Source organism: Dreissena polymorpha, chromosome 14 (genome assembly GCF_020536995.1).
Source record: "Dreissena polymorpha isolate Duluth1 chromosome 14, UMN_Dpol_1.0, whole genome shotgun sequence".
Classification (NCBI taxonomy): domain Eukaryota; kingdom Metazoa; phylum Mollusca; class Bivalvia; order Myida; family Dreissenidae; genus Dreissena; species Dreissena polymorpha.
Window position 1 is genome coordinate 66,928,864 of NC_068368.1, and position 19,721 is coordinate 66,948,584.

General features: G+C 37.0%; 1 protein-coding gene across 1 annotated transcript in view; it reads left to right on the forward strand.

The window, feature by feature from the left end:
* LOC127857451 (uncharacterized) overlaps positions 1–19,721 on the forward strand; it is a 295,553-nt gene that overhangs the window by 240,130 nt on the left and 35,702 nt on the right. Inside the window, exons 17-18 of the mRNA XM_052393846.1 lie at positions 17,687–17,830; positions 19,249–19,374. Coding sequence (XP_052249806.1) covers positions 17,687–17,830; positions 19,249–19,374 — 270 coding nt within the window. The remainder of the gene's footprint in view (positions 1–17,686; positions 17,831–19,248; positions 19,375–19,721) is intronic.

Here is a 19,721-nt window from a genome sequence, read left to right on the forward strand (position 1 = left end):
AGGGTTGTGTTTTCTCCTCAATATTGCAGGGTTTCGTTGTCTCCTCGATGTTTCATGGTTCTGTTTTCCCTCAATATTGCAGTGTTGTATTTTCTTTTCAATATTGCAGGGTTGTGTTTTCTCCGCATTGTTGCAGGGTTGTGTTTTCTTCTCAATTTATAAGGGTTGTCGTGTGTTCTAAATATTGCAGGGTTGTGTTGTTTCCTCAATATTGCAGGGTTGTGTTTTTTCCTCAATTTGAAGGGTTGAAATTTTTCTTTAATATTTCAGGGTTGTTTTGTCTACTCGATATTGCTGGGTTCCGTTGTCTCCTCAATATTGCATGGTTTTGTTTGCTCCTCAATATTGCAGGGTTGTATTTTATCCTCAATATTGCAGGGTTGTGTTTTTACCGCAACGTTGCAGAGTTGTGTTTTCTCCTCAATTTATTAGGGTTGTTTTGTGTCCTCAATGTTGCAGGGTTATTTTTCTCCTCAATATTGCAGGTTGTGTTTTCTCCCCAATATTGCAGGGTTGTATTTTCTCCTCAATATTGTAGGATTGTGTTACGTCCGCAATGTTGCGGGGTTGTGATTTCTCCTAAATATATGAGGGTTCTGTTTTCTCCTAAAGGTTGCAGGGTAGTTTTGTCTCATCCATATTGCAAGGTTTGATTTTCTCCACAATTTATTAGGGTTGTGTTTTTTCATCAATATTGCAGGGTTGTTTTGTCTCCTCAAAATTGCAGTGATGTTGTCTTGTCTTCAATATTGCAAGGTTGCGGTGCTCCTTAATATTGAAGGTTTGTGTTTTCTTCTCAATATTTCAGGGTTGTGTTGTCTCCTCAATATTGCAAGGTTCTGCTCTCTCCTCAACTTATTAGGGTTGTGTGTTTTCATCAATATTTCAGGGTTGCGTTGTCTCCTTAATATTGCAGTGTTGTTGTTTTATCTCCTCAATATTGTAGGGTTGTGTTTGCTCTTAAATAGTGAAGGTTTGTGTTTTCTTCGAAATATCGCAGAGTTGTGTTGTCTCCTCAATTTATTAGGGTTGTGTTGTCTCCTCAATGTTGCAGTTTAGTGGTGTGTCCTCAATATTGCAGGGTTGTGTTTTCTCCTCAATTTATTACGGTTGTGTTTGCTCCTTAATATTACAAGATTGTGTTGTCTCCTCAATATCGCAGGCTTGTGTTTGCTCCTCGATATTGCAGGGTTGAGTTTTCTCCTCAATATTGCAATGTTATGTTTTTCCCAATTTATTTGGGTTGCGGTGTCTCCTCAATATTGCAGGGTAGTGTTGTTTCTCAATATTGCAGGGTTGTGTTTTTTCCTCAATTTATTAGTGTTGTGTTTTCCCATCAATATTGCAGGGTTGTGTTGTCTCCTCACTATTGCGGGTTGTGTTTGCTCTTAAATATTGCAGGGCTTTGTTTTCTTTGAAATGTTGTAGGTTTGTGTTTTCTCCTCAGTTTATTAGTATTGTGTTGTCTCCACAATTTTGCAGTTTGGTGTTGTCTCCTCTCTATTGCAGGGTTGTATTTATTACTCAATTTATTAGGCTTGTGTTTTAACAACAATATTGCAGGGTTGTGTTGTCCCCTCAATATTGCAGGTTTGTGTTGTCTCCTCAATATTGCAGGGTTGTATTTGCTCTTAAATATTGCAGGGTTGTGTTTTCCCCGAAATGTTGCAGGTTTGTGTGTTCTCCTCAATTCATTAGGGTTGTGTTGTCTCATAAATGTCACAATTTGTTGTTGTCTCCTCAATAATGCAAGGTTGTGATTTCTCCGCAATTTATTAGGGTTGTGTTTGCTCCTTAATATTGCAAGGTTGTGTTGTCTTCTCAATATTGCAGGGTTTTGTGTTGTCGCCTGATTGTTGCAGGGTTGTGTTGTCTCCTCAATACAGTAGGGTTGTGTTTTCTCCTCAATATTACAGAGTTGTGTTGTCTCCTCAATATTGCAGGGTTTTGTTGTCTGCTCAATATTGCAGGATTGTGTTGTCTCCTCAATATTGGATGGTTGTTTTTTCTCCTCAATTTATTAAGGCTGTGTTTTCTCCTCAATGTTGCAGAGTTGTGTTGTCTCCTCAATATTGCAGGGTTGTGTTGTCTCCTCAATATTGAAGGGCTGTGTTGTCTGCTCAATGTTGCAGGGTTGTTTTTTCCTCAATATATCAGGGTTGTGTTTTTATATCAGGGTTGTGTTTGCTCTTCAATCGTGCACGGTTGTGTTTTCTCCTCACTATTTCCGGGTTTTGTTTGCTCCCTTATATTGCAGTGTTGTGTTTTTTGCTCCTAAATATTGCTTGGTTGTTTTTTCTCCTCCTATCAGCTTATTTTGGTGACCAAGTATGGGGTTTGGTATCGAATGATTAGGTTATTACCTGCCCTGTTTTTTTTTTCAAATAACACATGGTTTGGTAAATGGCACGCTAATTATTATATCAATATTAAGAAAAGCAAGAACTATTTTTATCTTAGGATGTAGACAATGCAACAATTGAAAAATATTGCACCTTATTATGAAATAGTTGTAATGAGTGAAACATAAAACATACAAACAATATCGTTTTTGCTTATTTACCTCTCATCCGATTTCAGTGCCTGTCCCAGTGGAAAAGCCTGCAGGATTCAATATGTGGTTTATAGCTCTTATCGTTGGTATTCTGGTGGTGTTAATCGTCGTGGCCTTTATCATCTGTTATATTTACAGGAACAGAGGTGGAACCTCCCCATGTAAGTATAGCAGGGGCTAATTAAGTTCGAAATGTATCCGTCTTCGTAGATTGATTTTCACCAATCTAAGGTGATTTATTTTTGCATTAGGCCTTTTAGTAGCCAATCAAACTATCAAACTTGTGAAATAATTGCCAGAAAAATAATAGTAAAATATTTCTGAAAATTGCTTAAATATTTTCTTTTAAACATTTAACAGTTTATTCCGTTTTATTATTTGATAGATTACATTTTGTAATGAATTTGTTTGTTTACATATCAACAAATATTGAATAAAATATTGGGCATTAATATGTTTTCCATAGTGGGCTAAAGTTGATGTTTGCCCTTTTAGCAAGTGGTAGTCTATCCTTCAATAAACCCCTGTTTATGGGCATAATTTAGGGCGAGAAATTGGATCTCAAAACGTAAAGGGTGCTGAAAAAGGAGTTTAGGTTGAATTTGGCAGATTTTGTGATAAATTGTAATAATTTGCTAAATCAGAGGATTTCTTAGTATACAACTTATAGTTGCTATTAAGGGTCTTATGCATGTTTTTTTCATTTAAATCAAATATGTGAACAAATGTACTAACTTTTAACAGATTTGTACACTATTTGCATACTAAGCACAAAATTTAACGACAAAAACAGAACTCTCCAAATTATTCAATCGTTTCGCGTTGCAACGCTTTATAATTTTTAGGTTTTAAAATCGTCAAAAGATGCATATAATGGCTATATTAGACCATGGTAAATGTTCAGTATTACTGTTTCCTCACAAATATCATAACTAAAACGAAAATGTGCGAATCTGAAACCACTTTTTTTCAATTTTGTCAATTTACCAAAGCGTGAAAAGATCCCTTTAATATATGCTATGTCATCAATTCCAACTTATTTTCAGGCTCGTCAACAACCTCATGTCAAAATGTACTTGTCTGCAATCATATGTTGTGTGGTGATTACTACCTGTATAGATGCCAGTAAGTTTACCTTCTATGATTTATGCAATATTACAAAGAGAGACACAACTTCACAGATTTTTTGCAATTATATTTTTAGAGTAATCGTATTTATTCTAAGTCATCAATATAACAAAGTGAACATGTTGGTAATTATTGGTTGCTTGGTTGAGATTTTGAAGATTGACTTCCATTGGTTAAACAATTTTAGTGAGAAAAGCTTACTTGTTAATGGATATTAACAGTTTTTTCCGAAAAAAATCAAGTTCTGCTTTCACCTTGTCGTTAAATTTTCTTTTATGCTGAATGACCAAAACATTGAACGAACCTTTTCATCTTTATTATGCACTTTAAGGTCGCGCATACATATAATTCAATAAATTTAGTATATACACATGTGAGCATATGGCATAGAGTTAACATCATAAATATGTAGCTTATACATGGACAAAGGGTTGTCAGTGTACATATACTACAGTTGTATCTATTAAAATATTTGGAAACAATTTTATTGGAATGATACATATACATAAGAACAGTTAATTTCAAATCAAGAGTTACTAATTTGTATTCACTTCATTATAGTTTGGTATTTGATATTGCTAATTTAAATTACACTCTTGAACTATTTCCTTTGTTTATTAGTTTAGTTTGAATATATTTACTTTATCTTGATTGCATCGAAAGCCAACGGCTTATTTGAAATGCTGTTCAACCTGTTTTCTGGGAATTTAACCAGTAGTTGGTATCGATGGGGAGATGTAAACGCCCCCCACACTGGGGATCGAACCCGTGACATCCAGTACACCATGATACCCAATGTGCCATGGCGACCTTTGATAATTCTTGGTTTTCTTTATGCACATAATTATGTCAATGTAACGTAATATAATATTCCTTTATTGTCCCCTACCGGTTTCACCGGAGGGGACTTATGGTTTGCGCTCTGTCTGTCAGTCCGTCAGTCAGTAACACTTTTCTGGATACTGCGATAACTTTAAAAGTTCTTAATATTTTTCCATGAAACTTGACTGATTGATAGATGGCAATAGGGACATTATGCACGTCATTTCATGTTTTCCTACATAAAAAATTCGGGTTGCTATGGCAACAAATAGACTAGAAATATTGCTGAAAATGTGGTTTCTGGATCCTGCGATAACTTTAAAAGTTCTTAATATTTTTTCATGAAACTTGAAACATGGATAGATGTCAATATTGGAAATTTGCACGTCATTTCATTTTGTTCCTACGTCAAAAATTTTGGCTGCTATGGCAACAACAAAAAAAATTATTCTGACAATAGTGGAATTTCTGACAATGGTGGAACCGGTAGGGGACTATATTGCTCGGCAATAGTCTTGTAATTGATCTATTTCTTTTAATTATATTATGGAAACTAATATATTGAACATAACAGTATATGAATATGTTCATGCTTTAATTTTAGTTTTATATTAATACTGTAAAGCTATAAATAACCATGTGGTAAACATTTGAGTCACACATTCAGGGAAAACTTTGATTAATGCATGTGTGTAACATATCATCCTTGATTAATTTGTGCAATCTGCACTTGCTAATCTGGAAGGAGACATTCCACTGTTATAGTACTTTTGGGCAAAAGGAATTCTCTTCTAAAGAAAAATCCATTATTGGTGGAATGTGTCATCCCGGATTAGCCTATGCGGACTTCACTGGCTAATCTGGCACAACACTTTTCGCACATGCATTTAGCCCAGTTTTCCCAAAGCCAGCTCACTCCATCCTTGACCCTGCCTCTAACTGTACCACTTCTATTCCAGGGGGTACTCCACCCAAGATCTCCATACCACAGGGCAATAACTGGCCAAAACCCCTCGTGTACATCCGTACGGGCCAAAACCGCACGTTCTCTTGTGCTGCGACAGGGTCTGAACCACTCAAGTAAGTTTACAGAATGAAGGCAAGGTTGTGTTATTTGTTGTTACTTACAAGTTTTATTAAATACAGCATTTTAAGTTGTAGGCACTTAAACCTAGGTTGTTATTGCATTCAGGGATATAAACTAATATTTACGGTATCATGTTGTCTACACATGCAACAATTCTAGTACTTCACAAATGATTTGTTTCTATTTGAACCTAGTAAAATTGGGTCCAATTATAAGGCATTAGGATTATCAAAGCTTCACTTTGTAATGTGATTGATTGAAATTGCAGTCTGTGAGAAAGGTGACTGTTTATCTTCAAGTTTTAAAGTCGACTGTTAATTTCAAGTTTAAAAGGTGGATGTATTATTAGCCCTTCAGCCAAGTACCCAAAATTGATGTTGGGTGTACCAGTAAGGCGGGAAAAAACTACACCTATATATCTTGGAAGATGCATGCCAGTAGCATATGAAAATGGTTGATAACAGTCTGGCACTGGCAGCTTTTGGTATTTTTTTCTCCTTTGAAGATGGGGCCTCAATCAGCTTAATTTTCATAAATTGTCTGGGAGAAATTGAACCGAAGAAGGGTCAATATACACTTTGACCCCCCCCCCAAAATTGCTACAAAACGTATTTTAACTGATCCTGGTAGAGTAGAAGGTCCTTAAAAACATATTAAAAGTTAACCACAATAGGACCTCCGGAAAGTTTTTTTTTCAAAATGGCCGTCAAGATGGCCGCCGAGACCTATTAATGATCATAACTATGTAAGTATCCAATCAAATTTGATGAATTTGGTGTTTATAACTAGATTTCAAGGGGAAAAGAACACATAATGATCATCAGAAATTTTTAAAGTTTAATTTAGTACACACAAACTCATCATGGCGTCGAAAATGACCGCCAAGATGGCCGCCAAAACCTATTTATGATCATAACTATGTATATATCAACTTAAATTTGATGATTTTGTTGTCTATTCCCAGGTTTAAGGGGGCAAAGAACACAATAATATCATCACACAAAGTGTAAGTTAATTATGTTACACAGAAATTTAACATGGCCTCCTAAATGGCCGCCAAGATGGCCGCAATGATGGTCGCCAAAACCTATAAAATGATCATAACTATGTTACTATCCACGCAAATTTGACGATTTTGGTGTCTATACATAGGTTTCAGGGGGCAAAAGAATCCATTAAGGTCATCAGACATTGTTTAAGTTTATTATATTACACACATATCCAACACAGCATCCAAAATGGCCGCCAAGATGGCCGCCAAAACACATTTATGATTATAAAATATAACTATGAAACTATCCACTCAAATTTGATGAATTTGGTGTATATACGAAGGTTTTAGAGAGCAAACAACACATTAATATCACATTTATATCATCAGTCAAAATGTAAGCTAATTATGTTACACAGAAATCCAACACGGCGTCCAAAATGGCCATCAAACACAATACGAAGAACCACAAGTCTATAACTGGTTACTTAAACGTTATGGTTGTTATGTAAAATGCCATGGTTTAGGAGACAAGAAACACTTTAATCGAATTGAGGATATCACTAAGGAGTTGAATCCTCATAACATCCAATTTACGACATTTGGAAGAGAGAATGAACCAGCACATGACTTCATGATAAGATCAGGTTTTACTAACTTCTGTAGATTTTTTATTGTTGCTGAAAATCATTGAAGATTAATAACAGCCTGAATAAACACAAGTTCTTTCAAAAAGTTAATATTATACACTTTGCGTTCCTTTGACTATTTATTTTCATTCAAGCGGAAGTAGATGGTCTTATTGTCCCTTTCGGAGTAATGCAGGATCAAGATGAGCAAATCTGTATCCTCGCCCACCAACGTTGTGGTGCTACGACGGGATCGTTATACTGTATTTAACAATTTGAACGTCTGCATCCCCTGAAGACAGAACAACATAGCATCCCATTTTAGTCAGAGTTGTGCTGATCAGAGCAATCATGCCGGCATTGTTTCTGTCACGAGACAAAAAGTCTTCCTTTTTTACATGAGCATTCTGTTTCTTTGCTGAAACTCACAATATGATTCACGTTTCCGGTGCGTTTTGTCTTTGCTATAATCACCGTCTTCGTAGCCATCGAACCCCACTGTCGCTTGTCCGTAATGCCTTTCAATGAATCTACATAAGACTCGGCTATTGCGTTATATGAGTCGCTCTTCTCCATGGTTAACGATGCAGCAAAGTGCCACCATCATGCATCTGTTTCATGAATACAGTTCATCACAGCCTCACATGATGTGTCTACAGCATACTCTCAAATTTCCTGAGCGATCTGAGGCTTATCTGCTGTACAAAGTATGTTCTTGGCTTCAGGCAACAGGATGGGAGCTCAGCTCATAAGACAATACGACTGCCAGGGAAGGATCTCCATATTTTGACACCACCAGGAAACGCTGGAACAGAAGAGCAGGATCAAAAGCACTGTCAGAAGCGATCTTAACAGCCAAGCAATTCATATTCATAAGAGATTTGGCTCTGTATTTCTCATGAATTTATAAGCAAAGATCAACTTTCCTATGATATCTCTTATAATCGTTTTCCCAACCGCCTCAATTGCATGAACATTCAAATGTGACCCAGCCACTATCTCATTGACCGTGTTTCTGAGAGTAGGGTCAGCTGTGTATGTTGATCAGGTTGTAATTTGTGTCTGCATTTTCTCTAGAGCAGAAGAATCCCATTTGATGCACGCTTCAGTTGAGTCTTTGTGTTGTGGACTTGTAGTATAGGTAAGGTCTGTGAAATCCTGCATCGCACTGTTGTGCTCGGATGTTGCAGATAGGGTCCAAGGGGTTTGCATTTCCTCAGTCATTCCACTGCCTTGAGTTAGATCACATGTGCTATATAAAAACATCATCAATGTTTGCTCAATAACAGGATCAAGTCCTAGCCCAGCCCAGCACTGATGGCTCCTACAAACAACGTGAAAACCAATACCGAACTTTCGATAAACGCCCGGGTGCGTTTTCTCTAGGTTGCTTATTTGCTGCAGATATATATAGTAATACGCAGATTGCAGGTAATGTATCCAGCAGTAGCAAAGATGGATAGCAATTTGGGAAATGCCTTATGCATCAACCAACACCCAGTTCGATATGCTTTAGTCAACACCATTGAATTGTTAATCATAAGCTAATAATTCAGCCATACTATGCTTGTCTTTGAGGTCTGGACAATTTCATGTGTCTACTTCTCTGTAGCCCTCTCGAGTTTTATCAAAATCGCATAACATATCATCTGCTAGCGTCGTTTTGCCCCTCAAAAGGGAAGATTACAAATCCTTGGCATGATCCAGCAGCATCTGAATGTCTGGATCTTCCTTGTTCATTTCTGCAAAAAGCTGGCAGGGTATGCATTTTTCAATAATAAGATGGTCCCGTGAAGCCCCCTGGACAGATTTTTGTGTCACAATGTGCACAATTACATTTCTCAATAGACAGCCTGTTTTGAGAGCGGTTTCTTACATGAGGGATCCTTTGCCCCCCCCCCCGCAAGTTCATACGTTTATAAAACATCCCAAATTCTGAACAACATTTTCAACTACTTTGTGGCGCATCAATGATGATTTCGGCAGCTTTCCAATTCAAGGGCTGTTCAAACGTTACAATGGTGTGAAGGTTGTGGCAAGGTTGCAAACTAAGACTTATGTTGACAGAATACACGCTTTGTCCCCATTGTACATATTAATCATAGGCAAGAATATGATTGACAACAGCCCAGGGTACTGTCTTTGCTGATGCAAAATACGCATTATTCCATGCCAATTCAGTGTTGCCTGAAGCTGAAAAATATCGATCCTCTTGTCAAAATCGAGAAACTGCGACAGTTCCATACTATGGCGTTTCACATAACAAGCATCACGTCAAAAGTAATGGACTTACGGTCCTTCGTATTGTGTCATTGGACGCCATGTGAGATTTATGTGTAACATTATAAACTTTAACTATATCAGACAATTGAAATGTGTTCTTTACCCCTCGAAACCTCGGTATAAACAACGAAATCATATAATCTGAGTGGAGAGTTACATAGTAATGATCATTAATAGGTTTTGGTGGCCATCTTGGCGGCCATTTTGAACGCCATGTTGGATCTATGTGTAATATAGTAAACTTAAACAATGTCGGATAATCTTAATGTGTTCTTTTCCCCTTGAAACCTATGCATATCCACCAAAAGAACAACAACGCCGTGTTGGATTTGTGTGTACTATTGTTAGCTTAAACAATGTCTGATGATCTTTATGTGTTCTTTGCCCCTTGAAACGTAGGTATAGACACGAAATCCATTGAAGTTGAGTGGATAGTTACATAGTTATGATCATTAATAGGTTTTGGTGGATATCTAGGCGGCCATTTTGGACGCTATTTTGGATTTGGGTGTAATATAATAAACTGATACAATGTATGAATATCTAAATGTGTTATTTGCCCCTTGAAACCCATATGTAACCTTAAAAATAAAATTTGAGTGGATATTTACATAGTTATGATCATTTATAGGTGTACACTATTGTACACTTAAACAATGTCTGATGATCTTTATGTGTTCTTTGCCCCTTGAAACTTAGGAATAGACACCAAATTCATCAAATTTGATTGTATAGCTACATAGTTGTGATCATTAATAGGTATTGGCAGCCATCATGGCGGCCATCTTGAAAAAAACTCTCCGGAGGTCCGATTGTGATAAACTTTTGATATGTTTGAAAGAAGCTTCTACTCTACCAGGTTCAGTTAAAATACCTTTTGTAGCAATTTTTTGGTGGTTGAAGTTTTTTTGTTCATATATTGACCCTACTATTTTGGTGGCTCGCTAGTTTTTAGGAACTTTTCTTGCAATCTCATTAATATTCATAGATATACAAATGTACTAATTTGCATATTTAATTGCAGATCATACTAGGTAATAATCATAATCTTCATTTTAACACCAAACTTTTTTTCTAAAACCAATTTTAAAGAAATATTTGAGAATTATACTAGCTAAACTAGCTATTTAGTCAAAGCCTGACGGTTGCCATAGAAACAGCTCAATAATAACTTATAGCTGCCCAACTGAGATTGTTATCACACATTTTGTTACTTTATATTGAGTATACACTCAAGTAAGATAGGTGTTGTTTTGCCCCCCCCCCCCCCGAGTGGTACACCCCTACCCATCTGGCTGATAGACTATATCAAGTTTCAATGCATGTTTCAGGTATGAATGGAGATTCAATGGAGAAAAATTAAATGCTCGCGAGAAGGAAGCTAGATTTGACCCCAACACGGGATCTCTGTTTATTGGTGTGTATTTTAACGAGCAACTGAACGGAGACTATCAGTGCATCGTATCCAATGAATACGGCACGTCTATGACACCATACTTACGTATTGCAGCAACAGGTTGGTTGGATCTGTGCCCTTATTTACACATTTTCTTATTTTTTTTAAATGTATTTATGGTATAAGAATAGAAATATGATATGTAATTAATCCATTCAAAATACACAAGTATTTATTATAAAGAACAATGTATTTTGAACAAAAATAGTATGTGTAGCCATTATTTAATCAAATGCTTAATGTATTTTTCTTAGTTCTAAGTCTGTTCTTTTTTCTTTAGTCTAAGAAAGTGCGCTTGAATACTGGACCTGAAAATGCAGTGCTCCAGCTAGGTCTAGATAGAAGAGCGTCCCGCCCTGCCCTTCAGATGCCCTGCCCTATTATTATTTTTTTACAAAATTCTGCGCATCAAAAGTGCCCTTTTGACAAAATAGCCCGCCCTTCTGCCCTTTTCAAATCCTAGCTGGAGCACTGAAATGTGATGTGCCTTTGTAAAGCTGAGCACTTGTTAGTAGAATAATGTGAGCTGTGTTCTTAGAAAACTGGGCTTAACTCTTTCAGTGCGGGAACCGAATTTTGAAGGCCTGTGTAAACAGTTTGGATCCAGATGAGACGCCATAGAATGTGGCGTCTCATCAGGATCCAAACTGTTTGCTATTCTGATAGTATTCTTTGAAAAAAATCAAAGAAAATGCTAATTTTAGAAATTCAGCAGACAGCATTTTAGCAGACGACAAATTTCCCAGCATGCAAAGGCTTAATGCGTTTGGGTACACAGGCTTATCAGGGATAACGCTTTCTGCCTAGACTGGTTTTTCTCTTAAAAGGGACTTTTTAAAATAAAAATAAATCCAAAAAAGCGGACAGTGAAGCCCTTATTAGTCTGCGCAGACTGCACAGGCTGATCTGGGATGACACCAGGCTGATCTGGGATGACACCAGGCTGATCTGGGATGACACTATGCACATGCATTTTGCCCAGTTTCTCTAGAACTCTGCTCATAAAAACACCTTATGTCCTATTATAGTGGCCAATGCGTTCCCTGGTGGGGATGGAACGTTCCCAGACAGTGTGGAGGCGTACAGGAGTAATTACTTGAAGATGGACTGTATCAATGTCCCCAAGAGTGTCCCGGCATGGACATTCAACTGGCAGAGAGGCAAAATGGTAGGTCGCTATGAAATTCAGCATGAGTGGTTGGTGAAATCAAGACTTTGGGCCGGGGAAATTTGTAGAATTTTCTAAAAAAAACTTATATTTCTGTTTTTTCGAAAGTGACACTTTTTTGGCATTTGGGGAAAATAGCACTGTTTTTTTGGTATTTTGGGGCAAAACAGCGACATTTTGGGATTTTGAGGACAATTGTCCATATCATTTTGGATGTAAATTCCTTGGGTAAGATTTGTTTTATGTTTAAATACTAGTGTATAATCTGAAATAATGTTTTCTGAGGGCATGACATCAAGAAAAGACGAAAAAAGTCAGGCAGTTACTCTTGTCATAGACAGCAAAATCAATGTTCAGTATTGTTCAGCTTTTTCCAGACCATGAACGAACAATCGGAGCATTGCCATAATATAAGTAGTTACATTGTTATTGTTATTTAAGTAGTTACATTGTTATTGTTATTTAAGTAGTTACATTGTTATTGTTATTTAAGTAGTTACATTGTTATTGTTATTTAAGTAGTTACATTGTTATTTAAGTAGTTACATTGTTATTGTATGATGAGACAGAAAATATAATTAGATGTAGTCATAATGAACAAGCAATATTTTATCCAGCTTCAATAAAAACCAAATACTGTTTTTAAAATAAAAAAATATTTCTCTATTTTACCTTACTATGACTGGAAGTTGTTGTAAAGTTTTGCTTGTTCAGGTCATTGTAAAATTGCATTAGTCCAGGCTTGTGCTTGGTTTTGTAATTCATAATGTCTTTGTACTTGCCATTAAGTATAAGAAAAATGTTTAAAAAAACCTGGAAAAGAACACGCATCAAACTTATTTACTAAGTTCAAAATTTAGGTTTCCAACACTTTGTCAGACACCAACCCAGTGAACGTTGGAGAACGTATGATCATTGACCCAAATGGTAAGTTGATTTATTGTGCCTTGTTCTATGAAGTTCTGTTTTGATATTACCATGTAATGTAACTTATAATTCTTTGACGTCTTCAACTAAGACTTTGATTGTACAGGATGAACTGGTCCATAAATGTAGTCTATACATTTTTGATAATTGATTTAAAGTACAACACATAACAGAAGGTAATGGCGCTTGAATTGTCTAAACTAGCCGTTAAGCCATTTCTCTTATTTTGCTCCCAGTTTTCATTAATTTAACTATTTAACTGTGCAGACTTCTAGGACAACACTTTTTGAACAATCATAAAGCCCAGTTTTCCCAAAAAGAGGCTCATTGATTTTTGTTCTACTTCAGGCTCCCTTCATTTCCTGTGGGTGGAGATGTCAGACAATGGCTATATCTACGTCTGTGAGACAAAGAACGAGATCATCTTGATGGACGTGAGGAACTCACACACCATGAAACTCAATGTGCAGTCAGGTATGTGGAATGTATAGGAAAACTTGACATATGGGCTTACTTGCTTAGAGCAGTAGATTATGCAAGGATTGCAGGTTCGATTCCTGGCACCTTTGATTCAACTATGGCAGTTATTAGTTACTTGCAAATGTAACTTGCACTGGTAAAACCAGCATATGATGAAAAGTATGAGAAGCAGGGACCCTCTTTAAACTAAAAATTCCATAAAAGCAAAAATTGTCATCCCTCATTAGCCTTTGCGGAAAGCAGTAAGACAATTTTTCTCAAAATGAGGCTCATATTCTGTTGCTAGGAACTGAACGAGACCGGCCCCCAGAGCTCAAGTACAGCAGTGATGTGACAGTGATGGCGGAGGACACTGCAGAACTGACATGTATCTTCACATACTATTCTTCTAGAGGGTAAGACTCAAGACCCATATTAAAATGATACATAAGCGGTATCCAACAGTGTCCATTCTAGGCCACGGGATTCGCGCTATTTTTCCAAAGATTGTGCACATTTCCAGCATGTTTGCGACAAAATTCGCAGGCTTGATATCCAGGAGTATTTTTACAGATCAAAGCTATATCGACTTTGCTGAAAATGTAGAAAGCCGATTTACGATCGTCTGTTATTTACTCGTATCTCTTTTCCCAACTAAGGCCCGCCTAAAGGCGCAGGGTCGTAGTGTTAAAAATTCGATATTGGCAAATGAGAGCGCATGCTTTGGATAAGCGACAGCACTCCTAGGCAGTGGTTTTTTGGCAGTTTGTTGGCTTCGTTTTACCTGCCACAATAATCGGACCAAACGGTGTTTACCTCCATGATGATGGCAACTAGATATAATCTTTGTGGACATTTTGCATTTCATGCATATTATTGTTAAAATTCTACAACTTAAGCGTGTCAAAAAATAATCATTCAACTCAAAATGTACAATGGTAAATGTTTTGTTGAATTCTCATATACAATTGGTAATCTGAAACATACTACCAATTTTGTATGGTAACATGATGTTGACAAATTCTAGCTTCAAATAAAATGAGTGCATGTATTTTGTGTTGATTCTTAGGCTATAAAATTTGCGCACACATCATGCTGCATGCACAGCATATGCATGCAAAGTGTGCGTGTGTCAATTTTTGTGTCAACAATTAAAAGCGCAGAACCCTGAAAACATGATTTGCTGTTTTATTTAAAAGCAATTAACATTGTATTTACTGACTTGACGGTTTGTGATAATGTACAAACAATTTAATACTAAAACTAAAATGTATAAAAATTAAATTTGGTAATGCCCCCTCCCCCTGCTCTATTTCAGAAATCCCACTATTTTTATGCTCCCCCAAAATAAATTTAGGGGGAGCATATAGTCGCCGCTTCGTCCGTCCGTGCAAAAATTTTGTCCTAGCTATTTCTCAGCAACAAATGACCGGAATTCAATGAAACTTTATGGGAAGCTTCACTACTAAGAGGAGATGTGCATATTATCAGCCGGTTATGGTCGGATGATTTTTTCACAGAGTTATGGCCATTTCAAATTTTCTATAAACTGTACAAATAGTGCAATTCTTGTCCGGGCTATTTCTCCCCAACTACTGACTGGACTTCAATGAAGCTTTATGGGAAGCTTAACTACCTTGAGGAGATGCGCATGTTATTAGTGGGTTCTGGTAAGATGATTTACTTTGAGAGTTATGGCCCTTTGAAATTTTTAAGTTGCTAAACCATCCATCGTATTATTTTGTCCAAAGTTATGCCCTCAAGACGTTTCCTTTTATCTGAATATATAGTGCAATATTGTGACATAAAAACCTTTGGGTAGCATCACCCGTCTCCGACGGTTTCTTGTTTTTAAATGAGGGGGGATTTTCCCCTTACTTTTGGATTTCTAGAATAGACACTGTAACCAAAAGTAATAGGACCAATGGCTTAGCTACTTTTGTATTTAAGTGGTCCTTTCCAATATTTGGTGGCCATCTCTAATGACCCGCCAAACATATGGCATGTTTGCCAGTTTGCTCATGGTGAGCTCCTATGATAGCCTTTTGTCTGCCATGTCAACGATTGCCTTGAGAACACTCTAGAGGCAAAATTCATACCAAAGTCTTAACATATCTAAGTAAAAAGATTTTTCTGAACAGCTGGGTTCAAAACTTGGCTCTGTGAGGTTTAAAAAAAGTTAAGTAGGCAAAATTTAAGGACGAACTTATGAACCCTCTAAATCAGAGTTGTTTGGGAAATTTTCATTGTTTTCATCTATATTTTCATGGTATTTTTAGCTCGGATGATTTCGTAGAAAACCAAAGGTATTGTCATAGCCAGCTCATCGTGTCGTGTCTGCCGTCCGCGTCGTGCTAAAACCTTAACATTTTGTCGTGGTTTTGAACATTGGCTCTTAAATTAAAGTGCTTCAACCTACAACTTTAAAACTAAATATGAAGCTGCACCTTGATGAGTTCTACATGCCACATCCATTTTGGGTCAATAGGTCAAAGGTCAAGGTAACTGCGACCTCTTAAAAATATTCTGAAAAGCTTTCATTTTTTAAAAACTGCACCCGCAGCCGAGTGTGGCACCTGTTATGTGGTGCTCTTGTTTTTGTCAATTGTATTTTCAAATGTTATTCAGTGCAATGCTACAATTATTGTTAGATTTTGATAAATTATTATGATTAATGTTTTTTTAGTGAAAAGTTTGACATTACTTGGACTTTCAATAACAAAGAAGTAGGTATTGGTTCAACGCTAAGGTTGCCCCATATCAAGGTTCCTGATCAGAACCAGAACAGTGAGGGAGAATATGTGTGTGAGGCAAATCTGGGTCTACTACATCCAGTTAGGGGAAAAGTGAACTTGAAAATTACAGGTAAGAATGCATGTTACATACCAGTATATGTTTTAGACCAGACTGGGTATGTATAGACAGTGAGGGTAAAGTCAACTTGAAAATTACAGGTAAGAATGTGGGTTACATACCAGTATGTGTGTTAGACCAAGCTGGGTATGTGTAGACATATAGAGTAAAGGGCAAGACAACTCGAAAATTACATGTAAGAATGCAGGTTTCATACAAGTATGTGTGTTAGACCAGACTGGGTATTTTTAGATAGTGAGGGTAAATGTCAACTTGAAAATTACAGGTAAGAATGCGGGTTACATACCAGTATGTGTGTAAGACCAGCATGGGTATGTAAAGACAGTGAAGGTGTCAACTTGACAATTACAGGTGAGAATGCAGGTTACACACCAGTATGTGTTTGAGGCAGGCCATTGTCAGATGCAGCCAGTGAGTAGAAACGTTAAATACAAAAATAAGAATGTTGGCGAAATATTAGTATATTTTTGAGGCAATGCTGAATAAAATGCAGGAGGTAGATGGTTATCTTGAAAGCAGCTTGAAAATCTTAATTACATGTTTTTGTTATTATGCCAGAAGTTTGCTAACAAAATAGTTTGCAATAAAAATGTAAAGGGCTCAACAGTGCAGCTTACTTGTCAAAAAAGGTGCAATGTTTGCAAATTGAAATTCATGTTCATGGTTATAAATAGAACATATTAAGATATGTGTTTTTCTTAAATATAATTCAAAACAAAATATGCCTGCAGTCTGCACAGGCTAATCAGGGAAGACACTTTTAACCTAAACTTGTGTTTCGCTTAAAAGAGACTTCCTTTTAACAAAAAATACTAGAAACGGAAAGTGTCGTCCCTAATAAGCATGTGTTCAATACACAGGCTTATGTACAACACACTTTTAACACATGAATAAAGCCCAGTTTTTGCAAAGGCCAATCAGGGAAAACAATTTGGGCGTAACTAGAGTTTCTCTTAAAAGAGATTTTCTTTAAACAAAAAATACCATAGATGCGAAAAGTTTCGGCCCTAATTAGCGTGTGTGGACTACACAGGCAAATGTATAACAACACTTTCAAAACATGAATAAAGCACAGTTTGTGCACAGGCTAATCAGGAAAGACAGTTTGGGCCTTAACTTCAGTTTCGCTATAAACAGATTTCCTGTAAACAAAAATACCATAGAAGCGGAAAGTGTTGTCCCTACTTAGCGTGTGTGGACTACACAGGCACATGTACAACACTTTAAACACATGAATTAACCCAAGATTCCCCAGAGTGCAGCTCATGATGTGTCCCTCTATCTATAATGTTTATGTACTCCTTTCAGCGCCCCCAGATTTCATCAGAAACAAAGCCCCTGCCCTGACGTCAGTCCCCGTGGGTCAGGACGCAGTGTTCCACTGCGGGGCCACCTCACACAAGTCCTACATGAAGCCCCCAGTGTGGATGGTCAACAGCAAGCCACTGATAGGTGAGCACAATATTGAAATGGGTTTGTGCACTTAAGTACCTAGTAATTTAAAAGTAATCTGAAGATTTCCCAACGAAAATTTCCCAATTGCAGTGTTTTTCGTGCTATTTTTTATACCCCAACAAACGAAGTTTAGGGGGTTTATAGGAATAAACTTGTCGGTCTGTCTGTAAGTCCGTATCAAGTGTTCGTTCTCTAATTCAGGTTGTTTTCATCTGATCTTCACCAAACTTGGTCAAATGTTGTATCTAGATGATGTCTATTCCAAGTTTAAATATGGGTCATGCCAGTTCAAAAACTAGGTCAATGGGTCACTTAGTGCGTTTTAAACATTGAGCATGGTGTCCGCTCTCTAATTCAAGTAGTTGTCATCCGATCTTCTCCACACTTGGTCAGAAGTTGTATCAATATGATGTGTAGGTCAAGTTCGAACATGGGCCATGCCGGGTCAAAAACTAGGTCATGGGGTCATTTAGTTTGTTTTAAACATTGAGGTGTCAGCTGTTTTTTGTGAAGACAACATGCAAAATATTCTGTGTCAATGCGGCATGTGGGGGTATTTGTCATGTCTGTGACAAAGCTCTAGTTTACATTGGGGCAGTACTGGCGCTTTTCTCAAATGGGCTTAAAATTGCCAGTGAGTGAAGTGATGTCCTGCATTTTGTCCACAATTTTAGCCAGTTTTCTCTTTTTAATGCACCTTCGAGGCAACATTTATTGCCCAGTCTTTGTGAAACATGATCAGAAAATTTGTCCCAATTAAAGATTTCGGCCAAGTTTGAATATCTGTCATGTGGGGTCAAAAACTAGGTCACTGCTTTTTCACTTATCAAGCGATTGAATTGAAATCTGAACAATGTCATCACCATGAAGTTAAGATATTCAATACTCTTTTTATATGCTCATTAAGTGATCCACATTTTCGTAACCTATTGGCATGGCTGATTTGCCAGCGGAAAAAAGCATGTTTAGTTACTAGTAGTGTGAAAAACCTCTAGTAAAAAATGTTATGTATTTTGGCGAATCCAATGAGTGAATTTGGTTGTTTTTCTGCAAAGAAATGTAAAAAAATATACTTAAGTAATTAGGAATTTAAAAAAGAAGACCTTTAGTACAAGAATACAATTATAATCACTCTTATCATAAATAACAACATGTATTTGATTAAAGGTTTAGAATTCTAATCAAGTTGGTTTGCACGGAGTGGTGATTACCTGTGTATGCATAGTAAAAACCCTGAGTTAATTGTTGGAGTTATTGTATGACAGATAATGAAATGGTTACCAAACTTGTATCATCAATTATTTCCATTCTTATTTGCACAACATTGTCTTTTTTACAAGCTATGCATGAATGCATTATTTCTTATGTAGGAGTGCGCAGACTATACAATATTCATTGCTCTTTAACTGTCACAGGATGCTTTCCCAACCACTTTGACTGCGGAGCTGGTGGGGACGGCTATTCCTACTGTATCCCGGACACGCAGGTGTGTGATTCCAATCCGGACTGCCCTAACCAACGGGACGAACGGAATTGTGGGGGTATGTATCTTGAACTTGTCTTGAGCTGCTGTTTTGGAAAACTGGGCTTAATGCATGTTCGTTAATTGCGATTCCAATAAGCGTGTGCAGTCTACACTAAAGCTGTAACGATTCGATTTGATGCATCGAAAAACCGGTTCAACGCTGCCAATTCGATTTCGATACCAATACGGCCAATTTCGATTTGATTCACTGCAATCCCGATTGATCCGCATTTTAAACCTTACTTTCCAAATCCGTCGTCTAAACTTTCTTGTCATTTGTAATACGTCTTATGATTGGTCAGTAGCCAATATGGCATCTAATGAATGAATGAATGAATAACATGCTAAGCATTACAACAGCCG